This window comes from Gymnoscopelus microlampas (assembly GCF_963454915.1).
Source record: "Gymnoscopelus microlampas genome assembly, chromosome: 19".
Lineage (NCBI taxonomy): Eukaryota > Metazoa > Chordata > Actinopteri > Myctophiformes > Myctophidae > Gymnoscopelus > Gymnoscopelus microlampas.
In genome coordinates, this window is record NC_139956.1 from 9,454,046 (window position 1) to 9,476,545 (window position 22,500).

Sequence of the window (22,500 nt, forward strand, 5' to 3'; positions counted from 1 at the left end):
ATAAAACATCTACTGTACAAGAAATGTATAAAGGAGAAGGAACACACTGCTCCTATTCTGACTGCAGCACTTTGTCATGTTACATACTGTTAAATAAGCAATAGAATAGAGGAAGTATGTTATTTTAAATAACACGTTGTTGATTAATTTCACACAAAGTCAAGTGGTATTACTTTTCTATAACCGTTTTTATACATATTTCCTATAGATAGTTAAGCACTGAAACGGTCGAGGTTTGATCAATAGTTAATTCTGCTCTATTTATAACAGCTGGCCAACCTACCGCTCTTGGCCAATGAGAATGCTTGATCAGAACCAACGGTTGTATATATGCAAATGGGACATGCTACACAAACTTCAAGTTTGTATGTGGTTTCAAAAAGTGTGGATTATAGCACCTTACTGATATGATTATTATTATTTCTTTTTTTAAAGAGATTTGGATATTAGGTCTTCACATAACAAACTGTTATGACTTAATTTATAATCTGTATCGTCAAACCCCTGTGTGTTTGTACACGCTGTGATAACCATGAACAATACTGTATCAGATTACTATTATTCAGATGATCAGTTGTGTATGCTACTACCATTTTATTATACTGATAAATAAATCTATCTTTGGCCCATTCTAACCTCAGCTTTACTCTTTGTGTCAGAGAGAGAGAGAGAGAGAGCGAGAGAGAGAGAGAGAGGGAGAGCATGTTGATGTGAGACTAATATAGAAGGTTTTTTTTTTACGTTAGACCCTGTCCATCAAATGTTTGGCATAATTGTGACAAATACACCGCGCTCATTTCATCTGTGGTTTCAGTTTTGAGAAACAAACAATGCAGATGACTATTATCTGAATATCAGGATCCATTACAATCCTTCACCGCAAATTCCGCGATCATTTAAGCTGTTGAAAACCATTATGATACTGTGCATGTCCTTTTCAAAAACAGGAATCTCACAGTCAGATATGTCTTTATGTTCTACACAAAAAAATCGCAACCCGCAACACATTACATTACAGTCATTTAGCTGACGCTTTTATCCAACACGCTGTCAGTTCCAAATTGTATGTGATGTTACTGTTATTCGAAACCTCTTCTGAATAAACGTAAAATACAAAGAGACATTGGTATGGATACATATACAATACTTTCCTGTTTTCAAAAAGGAGATTCATCCTGAATGACGGTCCTGTCAGTCTGTTGAATTCCACTGAACAGCTGGAAGTTTTGAACATTAATTCTAAAGATATCACGAGGTCTGTAAATTATTCATGATTGATGATCATTTTAGTACCCCCGCTCCCCAACACACACACACACACACACACACACACACACACACACACACACACACACTGAGTAATGGATCACTCAGTCACAAACGCACACATAAACAAACACGTGCACACTCCTCTGCCAAATATTCACTTCAGGTTCACATAAGGTTCACTATTGTCCCGTCACCTGCACCCACTGCTTTGAAAACCAATCATTTCACCTCCCCAAAATGAAGCCCTAAAGACTTGGTTCTGCAGTGCAGTTTTAACTCCCTAATTGTTTCTGCTCAGTTTTCGCAACTAACCCTGAGAGATTGTCTTCAGTCTGAGGTGTGTAGAGACTGACTTGTGAGTCTACTAGGTAATCAAACCTAACATTGCAGTGTCCTGCTGATGTCAATGACACACGGCGAGTCCCCCAAAATACCAAATTGCCCGGTGGGTCGAGGAGCAGTCTGATAACCAGAGGGTTTGACCCTCATCTCACCCAGTTTAAATGGCACTGAGTGAGACAGTTACCAAAACCCCTAACAGCTCCCCCATGAGTGCTCAGCAAAAAGCCATCTGAGCAGCCATATCTGCTCGGTGAAGGCAGAAAAGTAATTTCCCCTCCCTTGGGGAATCGATATAATACTTCCCTTTTCGTTCCTTTTCGTGGCAATCCTCCTGCCCCAAGATACAGCCCAATCTGTTTGAGTTGTTCAATGAATCGGAATCATCTTTATTGTCATGTCACAGGTGGGTTTTTCTTCTGTTTTTCGTGTATGCTCCATTTGTAGTTTTCAGGTAAGATAGAGGAGGATAGAGATAGTGAAAGGAGAAAATCACAGGATAGATACAGGTCAAATAATCGAAAGATATAGACATATGTGTAGTGTATAGCAGGTACAGTATACGTACATTAGTTTCGAAAGCATCATATGCGGATGTGTAGATAAGGTGCAGCAGTAGGGTTATAAAATAATAAGGTTAAAAAACATTAGGTGCAGCCAGTGTGATGCCAACTGACTCAGGGATGAAGTAGCTTCTGTTTGTATGCTGTCCTGCATGCTTCACTGCATGACAAGACTGAGTAGCTACAACACAAACACCTGGTTAAAGGACCTGCTTATGGATGATGTTACCAACTTAACACCTGGAGAAGAGACTGACAACAGCACAGCGCTGAGAGCCTTTCAGTATGGTACTGGATACCAGCACAGAGGTACACGCACGCACGCACACGCACACGCGCACACACACACACACACACACACACACACACACACACACACACACACACACACACACACACACACACACTGGGATCAGATCCAGTTGCATACTGGTCACAGTATCTCTCTTTGGTTAGATGAACGTGTGTGTGTGTGTGTGTGTGTGTGTGTGTGTGTGTGTGTGTGTGTGTGTGTGTGTGTGTGTGTGTGTGTGTGTGTGTGCGCGCGCGCGTGTGCGTGTGCGTGCGTGCGTGCGTGCGTGCGTGCGTGTGTGTGTGTGTGAGCTGACATGGAGCTGATTCCGAAACAGACTGTGAATTGTGACTTTGTGACGCATGTACTCAAAATGTTACTACATGTTTTAGCCACTAGGTGGAGCCATTAGAATAGCACAGAGGTTGGTACTGTAGTTGTTTCCATTTTATCTTCGTCCACCGCACGCACTTTTATTGGTATGTTTGTCACCTTTGTCACTTCGTCATGTGCCAAATCCTTTTGTCTATAATAGTTTTTATATATTTCTGTTAAAAACGGCAGACTTAACCACTTCAGTCGTTTATAACTAGCTTGGCTATCTTTTTTTTTGGGGGGGGGGGGGGGGGGGGGGGGGGGGGCAGACCAAGTCGGCTACAGAGCAGTCCATGCATCATCTGAGTATCAGTTTACTAATGGGGGGTTTAAAGTAAACCCTTTATAGCAGGGACCACCACTACTTTTGTATAAAATGATGTTGCATATTATACTTTTTCATAGATTTCATAGATAGCCTCATTGCAATATCAACAGAGTTGTGTGTTTGTTTACACATTATCTCTTCTATTAATATGTATTTTCAGACATTTAATCACTTAAATCCTCAATACTAAATCATTTGACCTTTGGCTCTGTGTGTGCTCTGTACTTATAGTGTCCTTCTACACCAAATCTCAGCTGCAATGCATTGTTCTTCCCCAGAGACGCTATGGTTGTTCTACACCAGGCGGGATGATTGAATTATGCAGTGTATACATCTGTATACTTGATTCATATTTGTTTAGGGTGTCTTTATTGTGATGTTATTCTTCTGTACTGTACCTACTACTTCTATGCACTGTATCTCTATAACTTTTACTGCTGTGCTGTCTCTGGCACCTGAATTTCCCCCACAGGATCAATGAAGGTATCTATCTATCAAGTAGCTAAACTATGGAGTTGGTACAACTGAAGTTGGGTAGGTTGGACCAAGCAGAAGACAACCAGGTACAACTCTAACCAGCCACATACTCCTTATCACCAAGCAATTGACAACTCCTCCCCATGCCAACTACTCACATATCTTCAATCAAGATGATGACAACTCCTCCCCATGCCAATCAGCGTGAAAGTATTTAAACCCAGCTTTGCCACTCACAACGTCGTGAGCTTGTAGATCATGGGCACTGTTTCCTGTAACCCTCCCTCCTTCCCTCTTCTTTCCTACTTCTATCCTCTTCTCCAGGTGTGGTCCCGTAACCTTCCTCCGCACAGGCTCATGCCTTGGACCCCAAAGCCAAAAGTATCTGGGTCCACGACCCTAACTGGAACCTCCCTCCTTGGTAACACCCCCTCCTCATCACACCTGCCATCTCATGTCCGGTATTCTTGACCATTAAGTCGCACACTCCACACTTGCGTGTCAGGAAGTCCGCTCTCAGATTAGACAGCTCCAGACTAGACTAGTGTACAAAATAATGTAACCAAATGGACTCCTCTGTGTTTAATTAACTATACAATAAGCACTTGTTGTGTTATGTGTATTCTGTTGTTGGAAGACAATTGTAAACAGCTCTCTGGATAAAGACCACATTGTAAAGGTAGGAAAGTAATTTTCTGTCTTTCTATTTAAGGGAAATTGCTATTACAGATATCTAATCTTCAATGCACACAATATTGACTTTCTCATCAATTCATATTCACATTTAGATATTCTGCTATTTAAATATATTTTTACATATCTGATGTGATGACAGAATTATCTGTCATCAGTTGTTATGTTAAATTTTGTCTGTGAGGGTTTGGTTGTTAAGCAATAAAAAATGCAGACAAGCTCACGACTTTAACTTTAATGTCATGAGCATGTCGGTTGGCTATTTTCCCCTCACAGGCCTAATTAGCGTCCGGGTTCACAATTCTGAATAGGTGGTTGGTTGTGAATTTGTGGTCGTGGATGTCTGTTGACTTGTGTCGAGTGGCCTGCGGGGTAACCGCCTTCCATTCCGACATCTCGCCAGTACGACTAGTGGCTTCCGCGTGCGGTTAGGGTTAGGGAATGGTTAGGGTTGGACTTCAGTTCTAAGCCTTTTTAGAAAGGTCATCCTTTCAGAAAAAGGCAGAGCCAGGAATTTTTGCTCTCGCCATCTTACCTTTGAAAGAAAGTATTTTTGGGATCCTGTTACTCTTTAATTTTAAGGTCCTTATAATTTCACATTCTGTTTAACATAAGTCATAAGTTCTTTTTGGCTGTTTCCCCTTTCCTAGGGGGGGGGGGAGGATTCCCAATTAGGGTTAACCATTTAACCTTTCTTTAAGGTTTAGGTTTTTAGGCATGTTTACAAACTATAAAATTAAATTAAATTGCCAGTGAACTTTGTGAGAAGTGTTCACTGGGGACTGTGCATGGCAGGTAAGTCCAGCCATCCTGAGTCCCACCTTAGTTGGACCGCATGGCGTCTAGGCCGCACACTTCACGCTTGCCCGTAGTGCGCCCTTACATGACCACGTCGGCACCCCATGCTACGCTCACGCCCTTTGGCCGTCTAGGCCGCACACTTCACGCTTGCCCGTAGTGCGCCCTTAGATGACCACGTCGGCACCCCATGCTACGCTCACGCCTTTTGGCCGCCTAAGCCGCACACTTCACGCTTGCCCGTAGTGCGCCCTTAGATGACCACGTCGGCACCCCATGCTACGCTCACGCCCTTTGGCCGTCAAAGCCGCACACTCCACGCTTGCCCGTAGTGCGCCCTTAGATGACCACGTCGGCACTCCATGCTATATGCTCACGCCCTTTGGCTGTCTAGGCCACACACTCCACGCTTGCGTGCAATGCGCCGCTAGATGACCGTTTTGCACTTTCGTGTCTTTGGCCGTTTATGTCGCATGTCCCATGCATGCATGCACGCATACTGCATGCATACCTCCATGTTTCTTTCAATAAACAACTCTAAACCTATTTTGTTGAAGGCTTGGTCTTTCATAGTGAAATGAGCATTAAAACAAGTCCATCGACCATGGCTTGCCAACTCCAACGGCACACATCAGCTTCTTGGCGCAGGAACTCGCTCGCCTAACGGCTCGCTCGGGCGTGCCTCGCGAGCCTCAAGGCCTGGCTGTTGACGTGCCTGCCTTGTTTCTCACGGTATGTAAACAGTCATGCATATAAAACCGTTCTTTATTCAGTTGAGCGTGAGGTGAAACGGAACAAGCGCTCCCTCTGCCTCCGGCCCATCTAGTGTACTACTAACGGCCTCAGAGCATTCTGATGGACCACTCTCTGGTGGGTGTCAGTGTGTCAGCCTGCTTGTTTGTTTCTTTACTGTAAATTCCCTGGTCTGCTTGGGGTATTCAACAGTGAACTTCAAAAATAAAACATATCCTCCAGTGGGATGGGGAGTTTTAAAATTAACCGGTGAATCTGGGCCAGGGGTTGCAAATTAGCCCTAAATGCAATGCAATGGTTGCAATGGTTGCTAAATGCAATTCACCACTTGGGGACCTTCAACCTTCAATATCTTCCCTTGCTTCCCTTTTTTGAATGGATGGATGGATGGATGGATGGATAAAAAGAGAAGAATTCATTCTGTCAACTTGTACTTAGACACCATGTCGTTTCTTGACTAGGGTTCCTGCCATTTACTCTGAACAGTTGTACGTCACTCTGATAAGAACATCTGATACATGATTAAGTTGATTAAGTTAACTGAAACATCTGGAAAGTGTCCTCCGTACAACGCATCCATAAGAGAGAGAGAGAGAGGGGGGGGGGGGGGGCAGAGACCGACAGAGAAAGAGAGTGGGGGGTCAGATAGAGAGAGGGGGTAGGGAGAGAGAGAGAGAGAGAGAGACAAAAAGAGAGGGGGGAGCTAGACAGACCGTCACAGAGAGGGAGAGAGAGGGGGGTAGAAAGACAGAGACCGACTGAGAGAGAGGGGTGAGAGAGAGAGTAAACTTGATAAGGAGACGTGTGCCTTTAGGCTCCTAATTTCATTCCATGTCGGGTCCCGAGACTCTTGTTTTAACTCTGATGTAACAACTGAACGCAGAGAGAGGAAGAGAGAGAGAGGGGGGGGGGGGGGGGGGGGCTTCCATGCTTACCTCATAGTCACACACACCCCCCCACACACACACACACACACGCAAGCACACACACAAACAGCCACTGACCTCCCCTCTACTTCCCTTATCCAACTTTTACAATTGTGTCAACTCATAAACCATTATCATTCACACGACTCACCCTCCCACACACACACACACACACACACACACGCACAGACACACACATGCACGCCCATGTGCGCGTACACGTACGCCGCACATAATAAACTCAGTCCAAGGCTGTATTCACAGTGTGTTTGTTCAGTGTGCTGTGTGTTTGGTTGTGAGGTGGTAGATGGGTTTCTAAACATTTCTTTGAGGGAATTCCTTCCGGTAAGTTATCTTGCTTCCTACAGAATTAATTAAACTTATGTTGCTAGATTTATTAATTTAAAGTCATGTTACTGTAGTATATAATTATTGAGTACATGTGGAGAATGATGTCTGGCTTGACAGAGAATAGTCAACACATTAAAACACATGGTGGCTCATTTCTTGTCAGTAAGTTGTTTAAGCCCTCTGCTGCACTGCGTGTGTACCAGTCTGTGATATGGTCTGTCAGTTGTACACAGTATGTTGTATGTGATACTGTGTGTTGTACAGTACTGTAGGCTACTGTATTTTGTAATGTACTATGTGTGTTGTATGTTTTGTATGTGCACAGGAGACGTTAGAAGATGTCAGAACGCTCTGTTCACCTCCCTGTTGAGGGAGACATAGAACTCAATGAAAAACTCAAATACCAGGTGAGTTATCACAACATGATATTCCATAGGATACAATATGATACATGGGAAACAAACAATATAATATACCCTAGGATAGGATCAATCATAAAACTGGTTGTTCAAATCCTTCACTCTGATTGGTTGATTGGTGTCGTATGATGAACACAATCTGTGGCTCTGAAGTCAGCCTTTGAACAGTTCTGTATTACTCTGCCGCTTGACACCGCAGTTATGACTGCCTACAGGCAGCGCGGCTGTGGATTTGTCTATAGGGCCACTGGTTATTTTGTCCCTGTATAGTTGTCATAGTGCACGCCCCTTCTTACAAGGGGAGAGGCGGTTTTGTTATTGCTTAAATGTAGCCATGTCTTCTCATTGCAAAGTACTGTATGTGTCATTTTTATACAGTTTTCTATTACTTGTAAGAAGAACGCAGACTTCATCAGTCTTCTCCATTTCTCTTCCTTTGAATCACTTTCACTTCCCTGTCTGCCTTCTGTCCACTAAGCGATATCATAACAGTTACTGTCATGTTGAAATGTTTCCACCACAGTCATGTTTAGTTGCTTCCCTGACTCATGTTTAGTTGTGTTTTCCCGGGTCATGTTTAGTTGTGTTTTCCTGAGTCATGTTTAGTTGCGTTTCCCTGACTCATGTTTAGTTGTGTTTTCCTGAGTCATGTTTAGTGCTGTTTCCCTGAGTTATGTTTAACCAAATTTTCCTTGTGTCATATCTAGTATATCTATTCGGACTTCCCGCTATTAGTTCATGATGACAACATGCTGTGTCATGTTTCCATGTTTTTGTCTTGTCTTAACCATTTAAACACTATATTATATTATTTTGTTGACCGGGTCCACCAGGGGTCTGTACTTGGTCTCCTCGTTTTTCCTCTATAACAAATCTTTTCACTGAAAATAACCGATCTTCCGAAGCTCACAAAGTGACGCATTGTGAGCTTGTAGATCTGCTAAGAGGCTGACACATAGACAGTGTCAGACACTCGTGTCAAGAAACACACACATTGTTTTTTAACATCTGTAGCAACACTGGAGGCATCAAGTGAACGTCTTTCAGAACACGGTTCTATTTCCGAGCGTCGACACATGGCACGGACCACCAAAATGCAATGTTTATATATGGCATCCAGACATTGACGAGTTCAAACTCGTATTGCAGTTTATACTCTATGTATGCTGTGTTTTTACTTGTTTGTTCGCTTGTTCGTTATATACATTCTCTTTTGAGAAACACAAGATAGTTTTTTGTGCGCGTGCGTGCGTGTGTGTTCGTGTTACAGTATTTGTGCGTGTGTGTTTGTGTTAGAGTATTTCCCTCGTTCATTTCGGGTCAGTGCGATGTGGTTCAAATTATTCATAATTGCGGTGCAATTATGGTGAACGGGAGCTTTCTATCTAGTTTATTGAGCTGAGATAAACAACAGCTCTTTCTTTCATGGTCTCCTCTTAGACACAGACACTATTGTAAATATTTAAGACATGTGAAACTTTCTTTCCTTTCGAAATGCAAGAGAAAATGTTCATTCAAAAGTCTAAAGAGGAATGTTGACAGGGAAAGCATTCAAAGAAGAATCAAAAGAGAAATATGTGTTCATCCTTGTGTGTGTGTGTGTGTGTGTGTGTGTGTGTGTGTGTGTGTGTGTGTGTGTGTGTGTGTGTGTGTGTGTGTGTGTGTGTGTGTGTGTGTGTGTGTGTGTGTGTGTGTGTGTGTGTGTGTGTGTGTGTGTGTGTGTGTGTGTGTGTGTGTTTCAGTCCAGTGGTCCCCGGTCGCTGCAGGGGTCCACAGTCAGTTTCCATAACATCCACTATAAGCTGCAGCAGAAATCAGGCTGTCTGTGTAAGAGGAAGACCACCACTAAAGAGATCCTTATAGACCTCAAGTAAGTACAGTACACCACCACACACCACTGTTATAAAAAACAATTATTGTTATAACACCAAGAATGTTATAACAACATCACACACAAATCAAGTTCCTTGTATTCCTCAATGGATGTAGTGGTGGGGCTCATCAGCTCAATGCAAACGAGGAAACAGAACAGCATTCAGGCACAGATTGCATGTGGACTGGAGTCGAAAATTAGCACTCGTGCTATATACACTGTAAACAATGCATCTGGTTCCGTCCAATGTAATTGTGATGTCCATATCGAATAAATAAACATAACATAAAACATAACATACGGGATTAAAACAAAATTTTATTTAAAAATGCGGACTAATACAGTACAGTGCACACAGGTTCCGAATGGCGGGTTAACATCCGTGACTATAGGGTAAACACACTTTATATTTTGAATTTGTACATGTTTGGAGGATTTCCAGTGACTATTTGGGGAAAATAACAAAGACTGTCATACTGTAGATATGCAAATGTGAAATGTCAGACTCGATAAAATAAATCTATGACAGTCTTGATCCAAGGCTAGCTCTGTTGCAAGATGGTTTTGCGCAGCAGAAATAGCAGACCTACACTCTCACAAGGCATCGCATCTGTGACACGTTGTGGGCTAGATCTGCTATTTCTAGTAAAATGACAAATAACATGATTGCAGTATACAAATAAAATCTACAACATAGTTGAAATACCTGATTATACCTGATTATCCATGACAACTGATAATAATAATAATTAACATAGTTGACATATCTGATTACAGGGTGTCAAATCCATATTGCAAACAAGCAAACAGGGAAAACACACAAATAAACCAAACAAAAAAAGTTATCTGGGAATGTGTGACAATGAATGTAGCATTATGGACTACTTGAACTAGAAAGTGTGACACTTGCCACATGTGAAATGGTGCCAGGTGTGAAATTGTGTCAATTTAAACAAAGGCTTATCAGGCGCAAATACGGTGTGTGACTTTTCAAGGAACTTTCAGGGAAATATCAGGGAATGTGAAGTTGTTCGGCTGTTTTATCTGTAGCAGGCTGACTGACAGTATAGCATGAATGTTGTGACGTATTGTGTCACACAGGTGCATCCTAACTACTGACTGACCAGTCCATTGTGGTCAGAAGCAGTGTTGTGTTCATGTGGAGTCTGTGTACGTGACGATCTAAACACACCTGACTGCTTCTATGAGAACAAAGATATAACAACACACACACTTCTAAACAATCTCTGGAATGAATGGGAGGAAACTCTCTATTTCAAGGCCTCAGCAGTAGGTCCCCCCGTCACATACACACCCTCACACACACCCTCACACACACACACACACACACACACACACACACACACACACACACACACACACACACACACACACACACACACACACACACACACACACACACACACACACACACACACACACACACACACACACACACACACACAACACAGTAACATGGCCTGTTAAGCTGTTAAACATAGCCTGTTAAACATATTTTGAACTGGTTGAATTTATTGAATTATCTATTAACTGCTATGATATGTATTAACTTATTTTGATGTCCAACAAAGTCATCACTAAGTCAGTAAATGAAGACCTCTTTAGAGAGAGTCTCAACTTGAACACTGCTGCTGTGGAGCGAGATGGTCCAAGTATCGACTGAACATGTGCAAACACACACACACACACACACACACACACACACACACACACACACACTCACACACACACACACACACACACACACACACACACACACACACACACACACACACACACACACACACACACACACACACACACACACACACACACACACACACACACACACACACACACACACACACACACACACACACACTGAACCTTGATCCCTGATCAGCAGATAACACACTCTCAAAAATGTGTGTGTTTCTGTGTGTAAAGCACATGTGTGCATGTGTGTGTGTGTTCTGTGTAGTCAGCTATGTTCACAGGTTTTTATAGTGTAGTGTGGTAATAATTGACAGATGTGATGTGTCTAAAAGGTACAAGTAACCTAACCTGACTAGCCAGATGAGGGCGGTATTGAGTCATCAATACACACCCTGATCTGGAATCTCTCAGGGAGTTAGGCTGCCCGGTCGCTGCGTATTCGAACCAATCAGCGGCTGCTAGGGGCGGGATCATCCAATCACCTGCCTAGTAGCTTGAAAAAAAGAGAAACCGTCTGTCATCGATTCTGCTTACGGAGTCTCAGATGGAAGTAGCCTGTGAAACAAAGTTGTGTCGCAAGCTTCTTCCATTTGACGGTGTCAGTTTACAAGTAACCAGTAGTAGAAAAATAAACGCTAAATCCTCAGTGCTATTTTATCCATTTGTAACCAAATGGACCGGTGATCTGGTACAATAGTTGGACCATCCCGCTCTACAGCGACAGCGTTCAAGTTTGGTACATTTGGTCACTCTGACTCGATAGCCTTACTACAGTTCTGTATTACTCTGCAGTAGAGAATAAAGGGTAGGCGGGACAAACGCGGCAAGATAGATGATAAAACGTAAATATTTAAGGTGACGTTTTGACTAACCTGGCATTGCCAGCAGACTGGTGAGTGTGAGTGAATCCAAGGCATCAGTCTGGCAATGCCAGGCTAACGTTTGACCTCCCGGGAGGACAAAAGGTCCTTGCACTTTCACACAGAGTCCGATTTCGTTGGCGATGTTGTTACTGCACCGGTATCTTTTACTACATCTGCTGCTATTTGAACCTCATGTACTGTATATACTGTATCTGCTACTACAGTATATCTGCTGCTATTCCACTGTCACTGTCGTGAGTTGTTAATGTAGCAGTGTGTTCTTATTGCACTGAACTATAGGTTGTTTTCTATTATGTGTAAGAATGTCCAGCTATTAATCATTAAGCATCAATTTTCTGCAGTTTATTTTTCTTTGGGTCATGAGGTCACTTTCACTTCTCTATCCGTCTTGTCCACTCAGCAGTGTACTGACCGACACGAGCTGCTCCCTCATGTGGAAATGTTTTTTACTACTGTCAGGTTTGGGGGTTTCCCAGAATCATGTTTTAGATGAGTCTGAGATGTTTCCTGTGTTCAAATTGAAATTGAAAGAAATAGCTGATTCCATTTTGGACACACACACACACACACACACACACACACACACACACACACACACACACACACACACACACACACCCACACCCACACGCATGCACATGCATGCGCACACGCACGTGTGTGCACACACACACACACACACACACATACACATACACATACAAGAAATCGTGTATCGGGTTTTATTGACTTTGTTGGCTATGTTCATATCAGTGTTGTGCTAAGTTTTCGGGATAGAACTCTGAGCTCTCAGCTCTCTGGAGCTCTTCTGCAGAACTTTTTTTTTGTACGATTTGTTTTGGCCTTTATGTGATAGTATACAGTAGACTGACAGGAAATGGGGAGAGAGAGATGGGGAGTGACACGCACCAAAGGTCGTCGGGATCAGGATTCGAACCCGCAACACGCTGTCAAGCATTAGCAGGCAAGGTGCCCGCCCGGACCGCTATGCCAGCGGTCCGGGAGGTGTTTTCAAAAAGGAGATTCATCCTGAACGACGGTCCTGTCAGTCTGTTGAATCCCACTGAACAGCTGGAAGTTTGGAACATTCATTCTAAATATATCATCGAGGTCTGTAAATTATTCATGATTGATGATCATTTTAATACCCCCGCCCCCCCAACACACACACACACACACACACACACACACACACACACACACACACACACACACACACACACACACACACACACACACACACACACACACACACACACACACACACACACACACACACACTCTCTCTCTCTCTCCTTTCCTGGTATTGCACATACCTTGGCAGGACAATTGGATATTATCTTCCACCATGCAAGTCAGTTTGGGACACACACACACACACACACACACACACACACACACACACACACACACACAGATAAATGTCACTGTGTCCTCACGGTTTGATAACATTACACCCATTGACCATCATTGGAGTTTGAACACAAAATACAGTACAAATTTAGATATGATACTGCCCAGCCACTCATACTACAATAAACACCAAAATGAGATTATTGTTCTGATGTATTCTTTATCGATTTACAGCATATAATAACGTCTGTCTGTCTGTCTGTCTGTCTGTCTCAGTGGGATAATGAGGCCAGGTCTAAATGCCATCCTCGGGGCCACAGGAAGTGGAAAGTCATCGTGAGTATCTGTGCGTGTGGCCTTGTGTGTGTGTGTGAGACAGCAGATGTCCAAATGCTACTCTCATGCAGCAGTAATATTACTGACATTACCGCAATTTACAATTTAGGCCATAGGTCTTCAGGGGGTCCGCCAAGATTCTTCTGTGATAGGAGCATATTTTTTTTTCGTATTTTATGAAAATACACATTAACGTGAAATTCGTGAATCCAACATATTATGGCAAAGATCACGTGTAAACAACACAAAAACAATTAATTTACACAACTCTGGGGACCAGATTATTTAATATTATTACGAATCTATGAAGCCATCAAAGCCGCAGCAACACTTGGAGACAGCCCACAGCCCATTAACGGTTAACAAGAATGGGTTAAAGTTATCATTTTAAATGTCCTAACAGTGACGTCCATGTGGTTGTTGTGAAGGTTTCTGGATGTGTTGGCGGCCAGGAAGGACCCCAGTGGTCTGTCTGGAGAGGTTCTGATAGACGGAGCCCCTCAACCACCAAACTTCAAATGTCTGTCTGGATACGTAGTGCAGGTAAAACATAATGACATCACAGTTAACATGTAAACACACAGTACTGTTGCCCCTTTTCTTTCTTTTCTTTTCTTTTCTTGCTTGCTTGAGGCCCTGCCCCCAAAAGATATCTGTGTGTGTGTATGGCCCTGCAGGGAAATAACACACTTTATACATGAATGAACCCATTAACCCAGGGGTGGGCAAGATTCTTTCCAGGGACAATCCACGTCAATGCCGTTTCAACTTTTAAATGAGCCTATAAATGTATACAACATCTTATCTGATATGCACCACTCCATAGGTCACTGATCAAACACATTGCATTAGGTTATAAATATGGACTCAAGGTTGACTGTTTCACTGTTACATTATAAACATAAAACATTTGAGTACATACGGATGGAGGAATGCAGGTATAGGTATAGTACTCAAATAGTAAATATTAATTATTACTATTAATTGGAGTCTAGTTAAATATTTTTTTCTAAAAACCATTAACATACGGCAGCCTTTTAGAATGTACATTCTTGATGGGGGTCATTTTGTTTTTCTTTGAGGACTTGGTGGGCCGGATTAAGATGGTGAAAGGGCCTGGTCCGGCCCCCGGGCCATATGTTGCCCATGTGTGCATTAACCCATTAAGACCTGAGGCCGATTCTACAAATGCCTTCTAAATCATTAGTTCTCAAACTCTTTCGTGTCAAGAACCCCCAAGTTCATATATATTTGGCCGCAGACACCCATGTCTGTGCCAGGGACCCCCAGAAGAGAAGACTTGTGTTAAAAAAATATAAATTATTCCAAACACTTTCAAGATTTTTCTAAAATGTTCAAAAATAGCAGATGCACAAGCTCGCAGCGCGGCACGAAGTGACGCGCTGTGAGCTTGTAGATCTGCTATTTTTGAATAGCCAACGCTAAAATCTAAAATGACATGCTTACCCGATGCTTACCCGGTTTTAATGGGTTAAAGTTCTCAGTCGCCATGACTGCTTTCAGTCATTTGGATTCCATACAGTCCAGCCTACAGACATGTCTGTAGGCTTTCTCTATAAGGATGATTGTCTGTGTGGTGTCACGCAACTATAAGTATGAATCAGGCATACCCCTAACCCAAGCCCTACAGCAATAATAGATATTAAAGTTATTTTAAGATGACATACTTAAGCAATAAAATACTGCACATGTTCTGAAACATCCTCCTTAAGAATGAATGGTCTCGTTTATTTCATAAAAGAAAAGGTTAAAATTCAATCTGCGATTTTTTTTTTCAACTGGTTGGCTGTATAGAAGAGCAGGAACATTTGTTTAGCATCATAACACCTGAACATCATAATTCTATACATTATATTGTGCTAATGTTTCAGAAACAGAGTGCTATAGTGTGGGGGGGGGCTCCTTTCATGCTGTGTCACGAATCACAGATTAGGACTGGCCTAACAAAACATAACATAAACAGGGACTTCGCTTTAGTCCCTGTTTAGAGGTGTTGTAATGTAAAAATGTGACATCTAGTGGCTTAATATTGTCCCGAGCCCTTTAGTCTCATGGAGCCAGACGTACCAGAGATCTCCACCTACTCAAACGTTAAATATACAAACGTATAATTCAACAACAAACCTACGGCCTACTGCTTTGAAAACCAGTCCTGGCCCAATATGAAGGACCGTCCTAAAGCCTTTCATTTTCTTTTGTTTCCACCCAGTTCTACCTAAATTGAATTTAGATGTCACCAGACTTATTGGTAGCTGGAGGTCTCCCATACGTCTGGCTATTAGAGAGTGTATGTGTCCCTTTACGTTTAGCACCATTTCAGTTGATGTGTCCTCAAGAATTCATGTACATATAGGTCACTAGGTCAGAGAGTGCAGTGGTGGACGAAGTACTCACATTTCTTTACTTAGAAAAGTAAAAGTACCAATATCACAATGTAGAAATACCCTGTTACAAGTAAAAGTCCATATACTTGAGTACTTGAGTAAATGTACTCAGTTACTTTACACCACTGAAAGAGTGAGATTAAGCACATAACAGACAGGCCTCCTCTCCTCTCCTCTCAGGATGATGTTGTCATGGGAACATTGACAGTAAGGGAGAACTTCAGTTTCTCTGCAGCGCTGCGTCTCCCCACCTCCATCCCCCAGACAGAGAAGGCAGATAAGGTCAGCAGACTCATAGAAGAGCTGGGCCTGACCAAAGTAGCCGACTCCAAGGTTAGTATATTAACCCGGTCCGCATATATCATTTTGGAAGTCCTTGACATGAAAAAGGTTTGAGAACCACTGATATTATAGCAACATAAGTAAAACAAAATATATATATATAGAAAAAACTGTTAGGATTTGTAGAATCCCCAGAAGCAAAGATTTGAGTCACAAATGTTCGCTTTAAATCCTAATATATTTTTAAATTATTTGTTTACTTATGTTGTTATAATATCAGTGGTTCTCAAACTTTTTTCATTAAGGACCTCCATGTATCTGAAAATATATTGTTCCAGGGACTCCCCAGAAGCAAAGATTTGTGTTTCAAATGTTTAAAGTAAAGTATATATACAGTATATATATATTCAAATTAAAGACTTGCACACATTTTCACGTAAAAAAAATTATAGATAGCAAATTATATGCGCTATGTCTTAATATGTTATTAATAACTTATGATATAATTTTTTGACCTTTTAAAGATAAATAAATTTATGTTCTCTTTTTTGTATATAATTGTTAATGTACTGTATATTAAGGAAGATTAGCTGCCGTTCAGGCGGCAGCTAATGGGGGATCCATTCTAAATAAGCAAATAAACCACTTTCAACCTGGCGTCCCTATGTTGGGTCATGTCATTAGAATAACATTAGAAAGCAAGTCTTTTGCACACCTAAAAAGGCGACAGGTGCGTAGGAGAAAACCAAACGAGGGCCCAAACGTACTGAATGAAAAACATACACTGTCTCCAAATGCAACCTGATGAAGGTCTAACAGACCTTTTTTTTTTTTGCATTTGGAGACAGTTTGCGGTATCGTTTTTCTTTCAGTATTATAGACGAACATAAAAAAAAGCGAAATATTTCAGAAATGTTCTAACAATGTCCATCGTGCACTGTAAAATAGGGCTTAAAGGGATATTTCACTTTCGGGGAAAAATGGGGTCATTTTATCGTCTACTCAGGCTTTTGTGAACACCCTGGAGAGTTTTTAAGTTGCTTGATTCAGTATTTAGATATTTGATATTCATTTTATCAGACATGCCCCCTTCCTATACAAACCCATTATAACTTCAAACTCCATTTTAACCATGAGATTAATCGGAAACATCCGTCCTTGGTTCTGGTGACTCATATTGTCCTTCTAATACGTGAGGAGACCGTCTTTTTCCAATTACTTTTTTCATTTATTTTTAATACAATTTTTTGAAAATGAAAGAAAAATACAAATTAAATTAAATAAATGAAAAAAGTTATTGAAAAAACACGGCCCCCTCACGTATTAGGAGGGCAGAGTGAGTCACCAGAACCAAGGACGGGTGTTTTTGATGAATCTAACGTGTTACAACTGGAGTTTGAAGTTATAATGGGTTTGTCGTGTCTTATAAAATGAAAAAAATGAAAAATGAAATATCTAAATACTGAATCAAGCAACTTAAAAACTGTCTGGGGGGCTCACAAAAGCCCGAGTAGACAACAAAATGACCCAAAACAAATTTGAAAGTTAAATATCCCTTTAAGTGGTTAATACTGTAGGTTAGTATACCTCTCTCTCTTGCAGAGAAGACCTGAGTTAACTGTGTGTGTGTGTGTGTGTGTGTGTGTGTGTGTGTGTGTGTGTGTGTGTGTGTGTGTGTGTGTGTGTGTGTGTGTGTGTGTGTGTGTGTGTGTGTGTGTGTGTGTGTGTGTGTGTGTGTGTGTAGGTGGGTACCATGATGATCCGTGGTATCTCTGGAGGAGAGAGGAAGAGGACTAACATCGGCATGGAGCTGATCATAGACCCGTCTGTTCTGTTCCTGGACGAACCCACCACTGGTCTGGATGCTAGCACCGCTAACTCTGTACTACTGCTACTGAAGAGGTTCATACAGTAGAACATTAAACACACACACACTCACGCACAGTCGTGTAAAGTAACTAAATACATGTACTCAAGTAGAAGTACTGTACTTAAGTACAATTTTGAGGTATTTTTTACTTTCTTCAGTATTTACAATTTTCAATACTTTTACTTCTACTCCACTACACCTCAGAGACAAATATTGTATTTTTACTCCACTACAATTATATGAACATTTTAGTTACTTTGTAGATTTTGCTTATCATTACAAAACACAATAACCACTCCAGCCCTACATATATTTCGGCCATTTGAAAATGGGCAGATCTACAAGCTCACAATGCGCCGCGATGCAACTAGACATGCGATGCAATTATTGTCGACATGTCGTGCTCAGTAGGCCTAAATAGCAGATCTACAAGCTCACAACGCGTCATGAACGTGACGGGTTGTGAGCTTGTATATCTGCCATTTACGACATGCAACACCGGCATGCAACAACTAAGTATAAATCAGGCATACTCTGTACTTCTTCCTCTGTTGAATACATTTCTGTTCTCTCTGTCTGTCTGTCTGTCTGTCTGTCTGTCTGTCTGTGTAGGATGGCGAGGAATGGTCGTACCATCATCCTGTCGATCCATCAACCTCGCTACAGCATCTACAGACTGTTTGACAGCCTGACGCTGCTAGTCAACGGAAAACAGGTTCATATACTTATACATCAGAATCCTGGAAGAGATATCAAAATATTATTCAGCGTCTGTCCTACTGAACATTTTACCAGAGAAAGAAAGCTGCTATTTTAAAAAAAAATCTCGAAAATGTGTGCAAGAAATGTAGGGTTGAAAGTAGGCTTAATTTGGCCAATATTAAGATTTTCTATTTTAACAAGAATAACACAAGCATAGAGAATGTTTAATTGAGATCAGTGGAATGTAGTTGAAATTAGACATTATTTAATATACACAGTAAACAGTTCTAATGCCATGTAGTATTGATCATTTGTTATTGTGTATGTGAAGACATACTATCAATACAGTCACCAACCAACTCTATTTACTTTGATCAGGTGTACCATGGACCTGCACAGAGCGCGCTGGACTACTTCTCTGGGATAGGTGTGTGTGTGTGTGTGTGTGTGTGTGTGTGTGTGTGTGTGTGTGTGTGTGTGTGTGTGTGTGTGTGTGTGTGTGTGTGTGTGTGTGTGTGTGTGTGTGTGTGTGTGTGTGTGTGTGTGTGTGTGTGTGTGTGTGTGTGTGTGTGTGTGTGTGTGTGTGTGTGTGTGTGTGTGTGTGTGTGTGTGTGTGCGTGCGTGCGTGCGTGCGTGCGTGCGTGCGCGTGCGTGTTCATATTATGTCATTTTTTTCCATTTTATATACACGTATATGCATATAAAAACAATAATGTTGAAACTCCATTTCCCAGGGTACACCTGTGAGCCCCATAACAACCCAGCTGACTTCTTCCTGGATGTGATCAATGGTGACTCTACGGCTGTGACTCTCAGCAATGATGGTGAGAGAGAGTGTGAGAGAGAGAGAGAGAGAGAGAGAGAGAGAGAGAGAGAGAGAGAGAGAGAGAGAGAGAGAGAGAGAGAGAGAGAGAGAGAGAGAGAGAGAGAGAGAGAGAGAGAGAGAGAGAGAGAGAGAGAGAGAGAGAGAGAGAGAGAGAGAGAGAGAGAGAGATGGAGAGACAGAGACAGAGGGGATAGAGAGAGAGGAATTCTTAACATTTGTGGTCAAGCATGTTAATCTAAATAACATAATGAACATAATAACATCTATCAAACAATATGCAACAAAGTGATACAAGGAGACAGGCGTGCTAGTGGGCGAGGTACAAGAAGTCATACAAGGAGACAGGAGTGCTAGTGGGTGAGGTACAAGAAGTCATACAAGGAGACAGGAGTGCTAGTGGGTGAGGTACACGAAGTCATACAAGGAGACAGGAGTGCTAGGGGGTGAGGTACAAGAAGTCATACAAGGAGACAGGAGTGCTAGGGGGTGAGGTACAAGAAGTCATACAAGGAGACAGGAGTGCTAGGGGGTGAGGTACAAGAAGTCATACAAGGAGACAGGAGTGCTAGTGGGCGAGGTACAAGAAGTCATACAAGGAGACAGGAGTGACTGACTGAGAAGGGAGGTCAGAGGTCATTCCACAGCTTGAGAGCAGAGAACAGGTGCTCGGGTGGTTCAGTGGTAAAGTCACTGTGGTGTTGTGGTGCATCCGGCTTTGTCGAGCGTCTACACAAACACAATTGGCCCGTGTTCGGGGGAGGGAAGCTGTGCGGGGAGGGTGATATTGGTCATTGCACGTACTCCTACAGGCTGGGGCGGCATCTGTCAGCAGGGAGTGTTGGACGGGAAGAGTGGGACGAAGGCTCTGCATTCTCCTGGTGGGGGCTCCTCACTGGCAGGTGAGTCAGTAGGATATGACAGCAGTGACACAGAAATGTGTGTGGGGAGGAATTAATTGGCATAATGACTAAATTGTTATTAAAAAATTATTATTAAAAAAACGAATGCATGAGCATGAGCATGAGCATGATGATCACTTGTTTCTGGTGGTAATACAATAAGTTATGTTCATCGGAGCATTTATCAGTCTGCAGACTCTATTTATATGGCATTCACTTTAATTATGCACCTCTCCTTCTCCTCTCCTCTCATCAGTTGTGGACCCAGAGGTTGTTGCTAGCTCCAGACAAGGCATAGAGGAGAAGCTGATTCAGGAATACAGGACCTGTGACTATTACAAAGAGACACAGGCTGAGCTGGGTACGTCCTGTCTGTCTGTGCGTGCGTTTGTGCGTGCATGCGTCTGTCCGTCCGTCCTATTTTTTTGTGTGCACAAGGCACACCAATGGGCAAGTCAAAATCCCAAGGCACGACCTCTACGGTATATTCATAGAAGATATAGAAGATCTACAAGCTCACTACACCTCACAATATGTGGAAAAGATTTTATACATTTTATCTGTAATGGCATGCACAAAATAGGGACGCCAGATTAAAAGTGGGTAACATTTATTTTGGGGTGTATAGAATTTTCTTTTGTATTGGGAAACGGGTGTGCACAAAGTACTGATAAAGTACAAGATAATTCATAACCTTTTGTATAGAAGGCATGTTGTAGAATCGGCCTCAGGTCTTAATGGGTTAACATAAGTATGTTTGGAGTTGTGTCATCATGTCTCTTTTCCGTCTCCATCCAGAGAAGATCATTCGTGGTAAAGAGAGGAGCAGCCGTCCACCGTCCAGGACCATCACCTACACCACGGACTTCTCCACACAGTTCAAATGGGTCATGAAGAGAACCTTCAGGAACCTGGCTCTCAACCCCCAGACCTCTTTTGCTCAGGTAGATACAGCACACACACAGACACGCACGCACGCACGCACGCACGCACGCACGCACGCACGCACGCACGCACGCACGCACGCACGCACGCACACACACACGCACAGATAGAGTTATATTACAGAAATGTTGACTATCTGAAAAGTATGTTCAATTTATGCGGTCAATACTTTTGAACAAATTGTGTGTGTGTGTGTGTGTGTGTGTGTGTGTGTGTGTGTGTGTGTGTGTGTGTGTGTGTGTGTGTGTGTGTGTGTGTGTGTGTGTGTGTGTGTGTGTGTGTGTGTGTGTGTGTGTGTGTGTGTGTGTGTGTGTGTGTGTGTGTGTGTGTGTGTGTGCATATTAGGTGGCAGTCACCATCCTCCTGGCTGTCATTGTTGGAGGCATTTTCTTTGATGTGAAGGAAGACCATAGTGGCATACAGAACAGGTACTCTCAACTGTGCTCTACTGTACTCTACTGTATTCTACTACAGTCTGCTGTACTGTATTCTACTGTACTCTACTGCACTGTTTCCCAAACACTGGTTTGCGAGTAAATATCTCCTTATTTCCGTTTCCTACCCTTAAAAAAAATAATATATATATATATATATATATATATATATATATATATATATATATATATATATATATATATATATATATATATATATATATATATATATATATATATATATATATATATATAATTAAAAATACATTTAAAAAAAGCTTAAACAAAAACGTTTTCAGCAATTAAAACAATTCCAACATTCAATAGTATTTCATAAATAAAATGAAAATATCTAATCATTTCCATAAATAAATTAAAGATAATTAAGAAGT

The 22,500-nt window shown here is 41.9% G+C and overlaps 2 protein-coding genes across 2 annotated transcripts in view; both read left to right on the forward strand.

Moving 5' to 3' along the window:
- The window catches only part of LOC311034760 (protein phosphatase Mn(2+)-dependent 1K-like), a 10,773-nt gene extending 10,151 nt beyond the window's left edge, over nucleotides 1–622 (forward strand). The window contains exon 9 of the mRNA XM_084042737.1: nucleotides 1–622. This exon is cut by the window's left edge and continues 770 nt beyond it. The gene's annotated coding sequence lies outside the window, so the exon portion shown is untranslated.
- A 6,443-nt stretch (nucleotides 623–7,065) lies between these two features.
- abcg2a (ATP-binding cassette, sub-family G (WHITE), member 2a) overlaps nucleotides 7,066–22,500 on the forward strand; it is a 21,192-nt gene continuing 5,757 nt past the window's right edge. Inside the window, exons 1-13 of the mRNA XM_084042611.1 lie at nucleotides 7,066–7,158; nucleotides 7,490–7,571; nucleotides 9,326–9,453; nucleotides 13,686–13,745; nucleotides 14,174–14,288; nucleotides 16,331–16,483; nucleotides 18,177–18,334; nucleotides 18,915–19,017; nucleotides 19,383–19,431; nucleotides 19,739–19,828; nucleotides 20,986–21,090; nucleotides 21,528–21,673; nucleotides 22,020–22,102. Of these exons, the coding sequence (XP_083898737.1) occupies nucleotides 7,503–7,571; nucleotides 9,326–9,453; nucleotides 13,686–13,745; nucleotides 14,174–14,288; nucleotides 16,331–16,483; nucleotides 18,177–18,334; nucleotides 18,915–19,017; nucleotides 19,383–19,431; nucleotides 19,739–19,828; nucleotides 20,986–21,090; nucleotides 21,528–21,673; nucleotides 22,020–22,102 (1,259 nt within the window). The 5' untranslated portion in view covers nucleotides 7,066–7,158; nucleotides 7,490–7,502. The remainder of the gene's footprint in view (nucleotides 7,159–7,489; nucleotides 7,572–9,325; nucleotides 9,454–13,685; nucleotides 13,746–14,173; nucleotides 14,289–16,330; nucleotides 16,484–18,176; nucleotides 18,335–18,914; nucleotides 19,018–19,382; nucleotides 19,432–19,738; nucleotides 19,829–20,985; nucleotides 21,091–21,527; nucleotides 21,674–22,019; nucleotides 22,103–22,500) is intronic.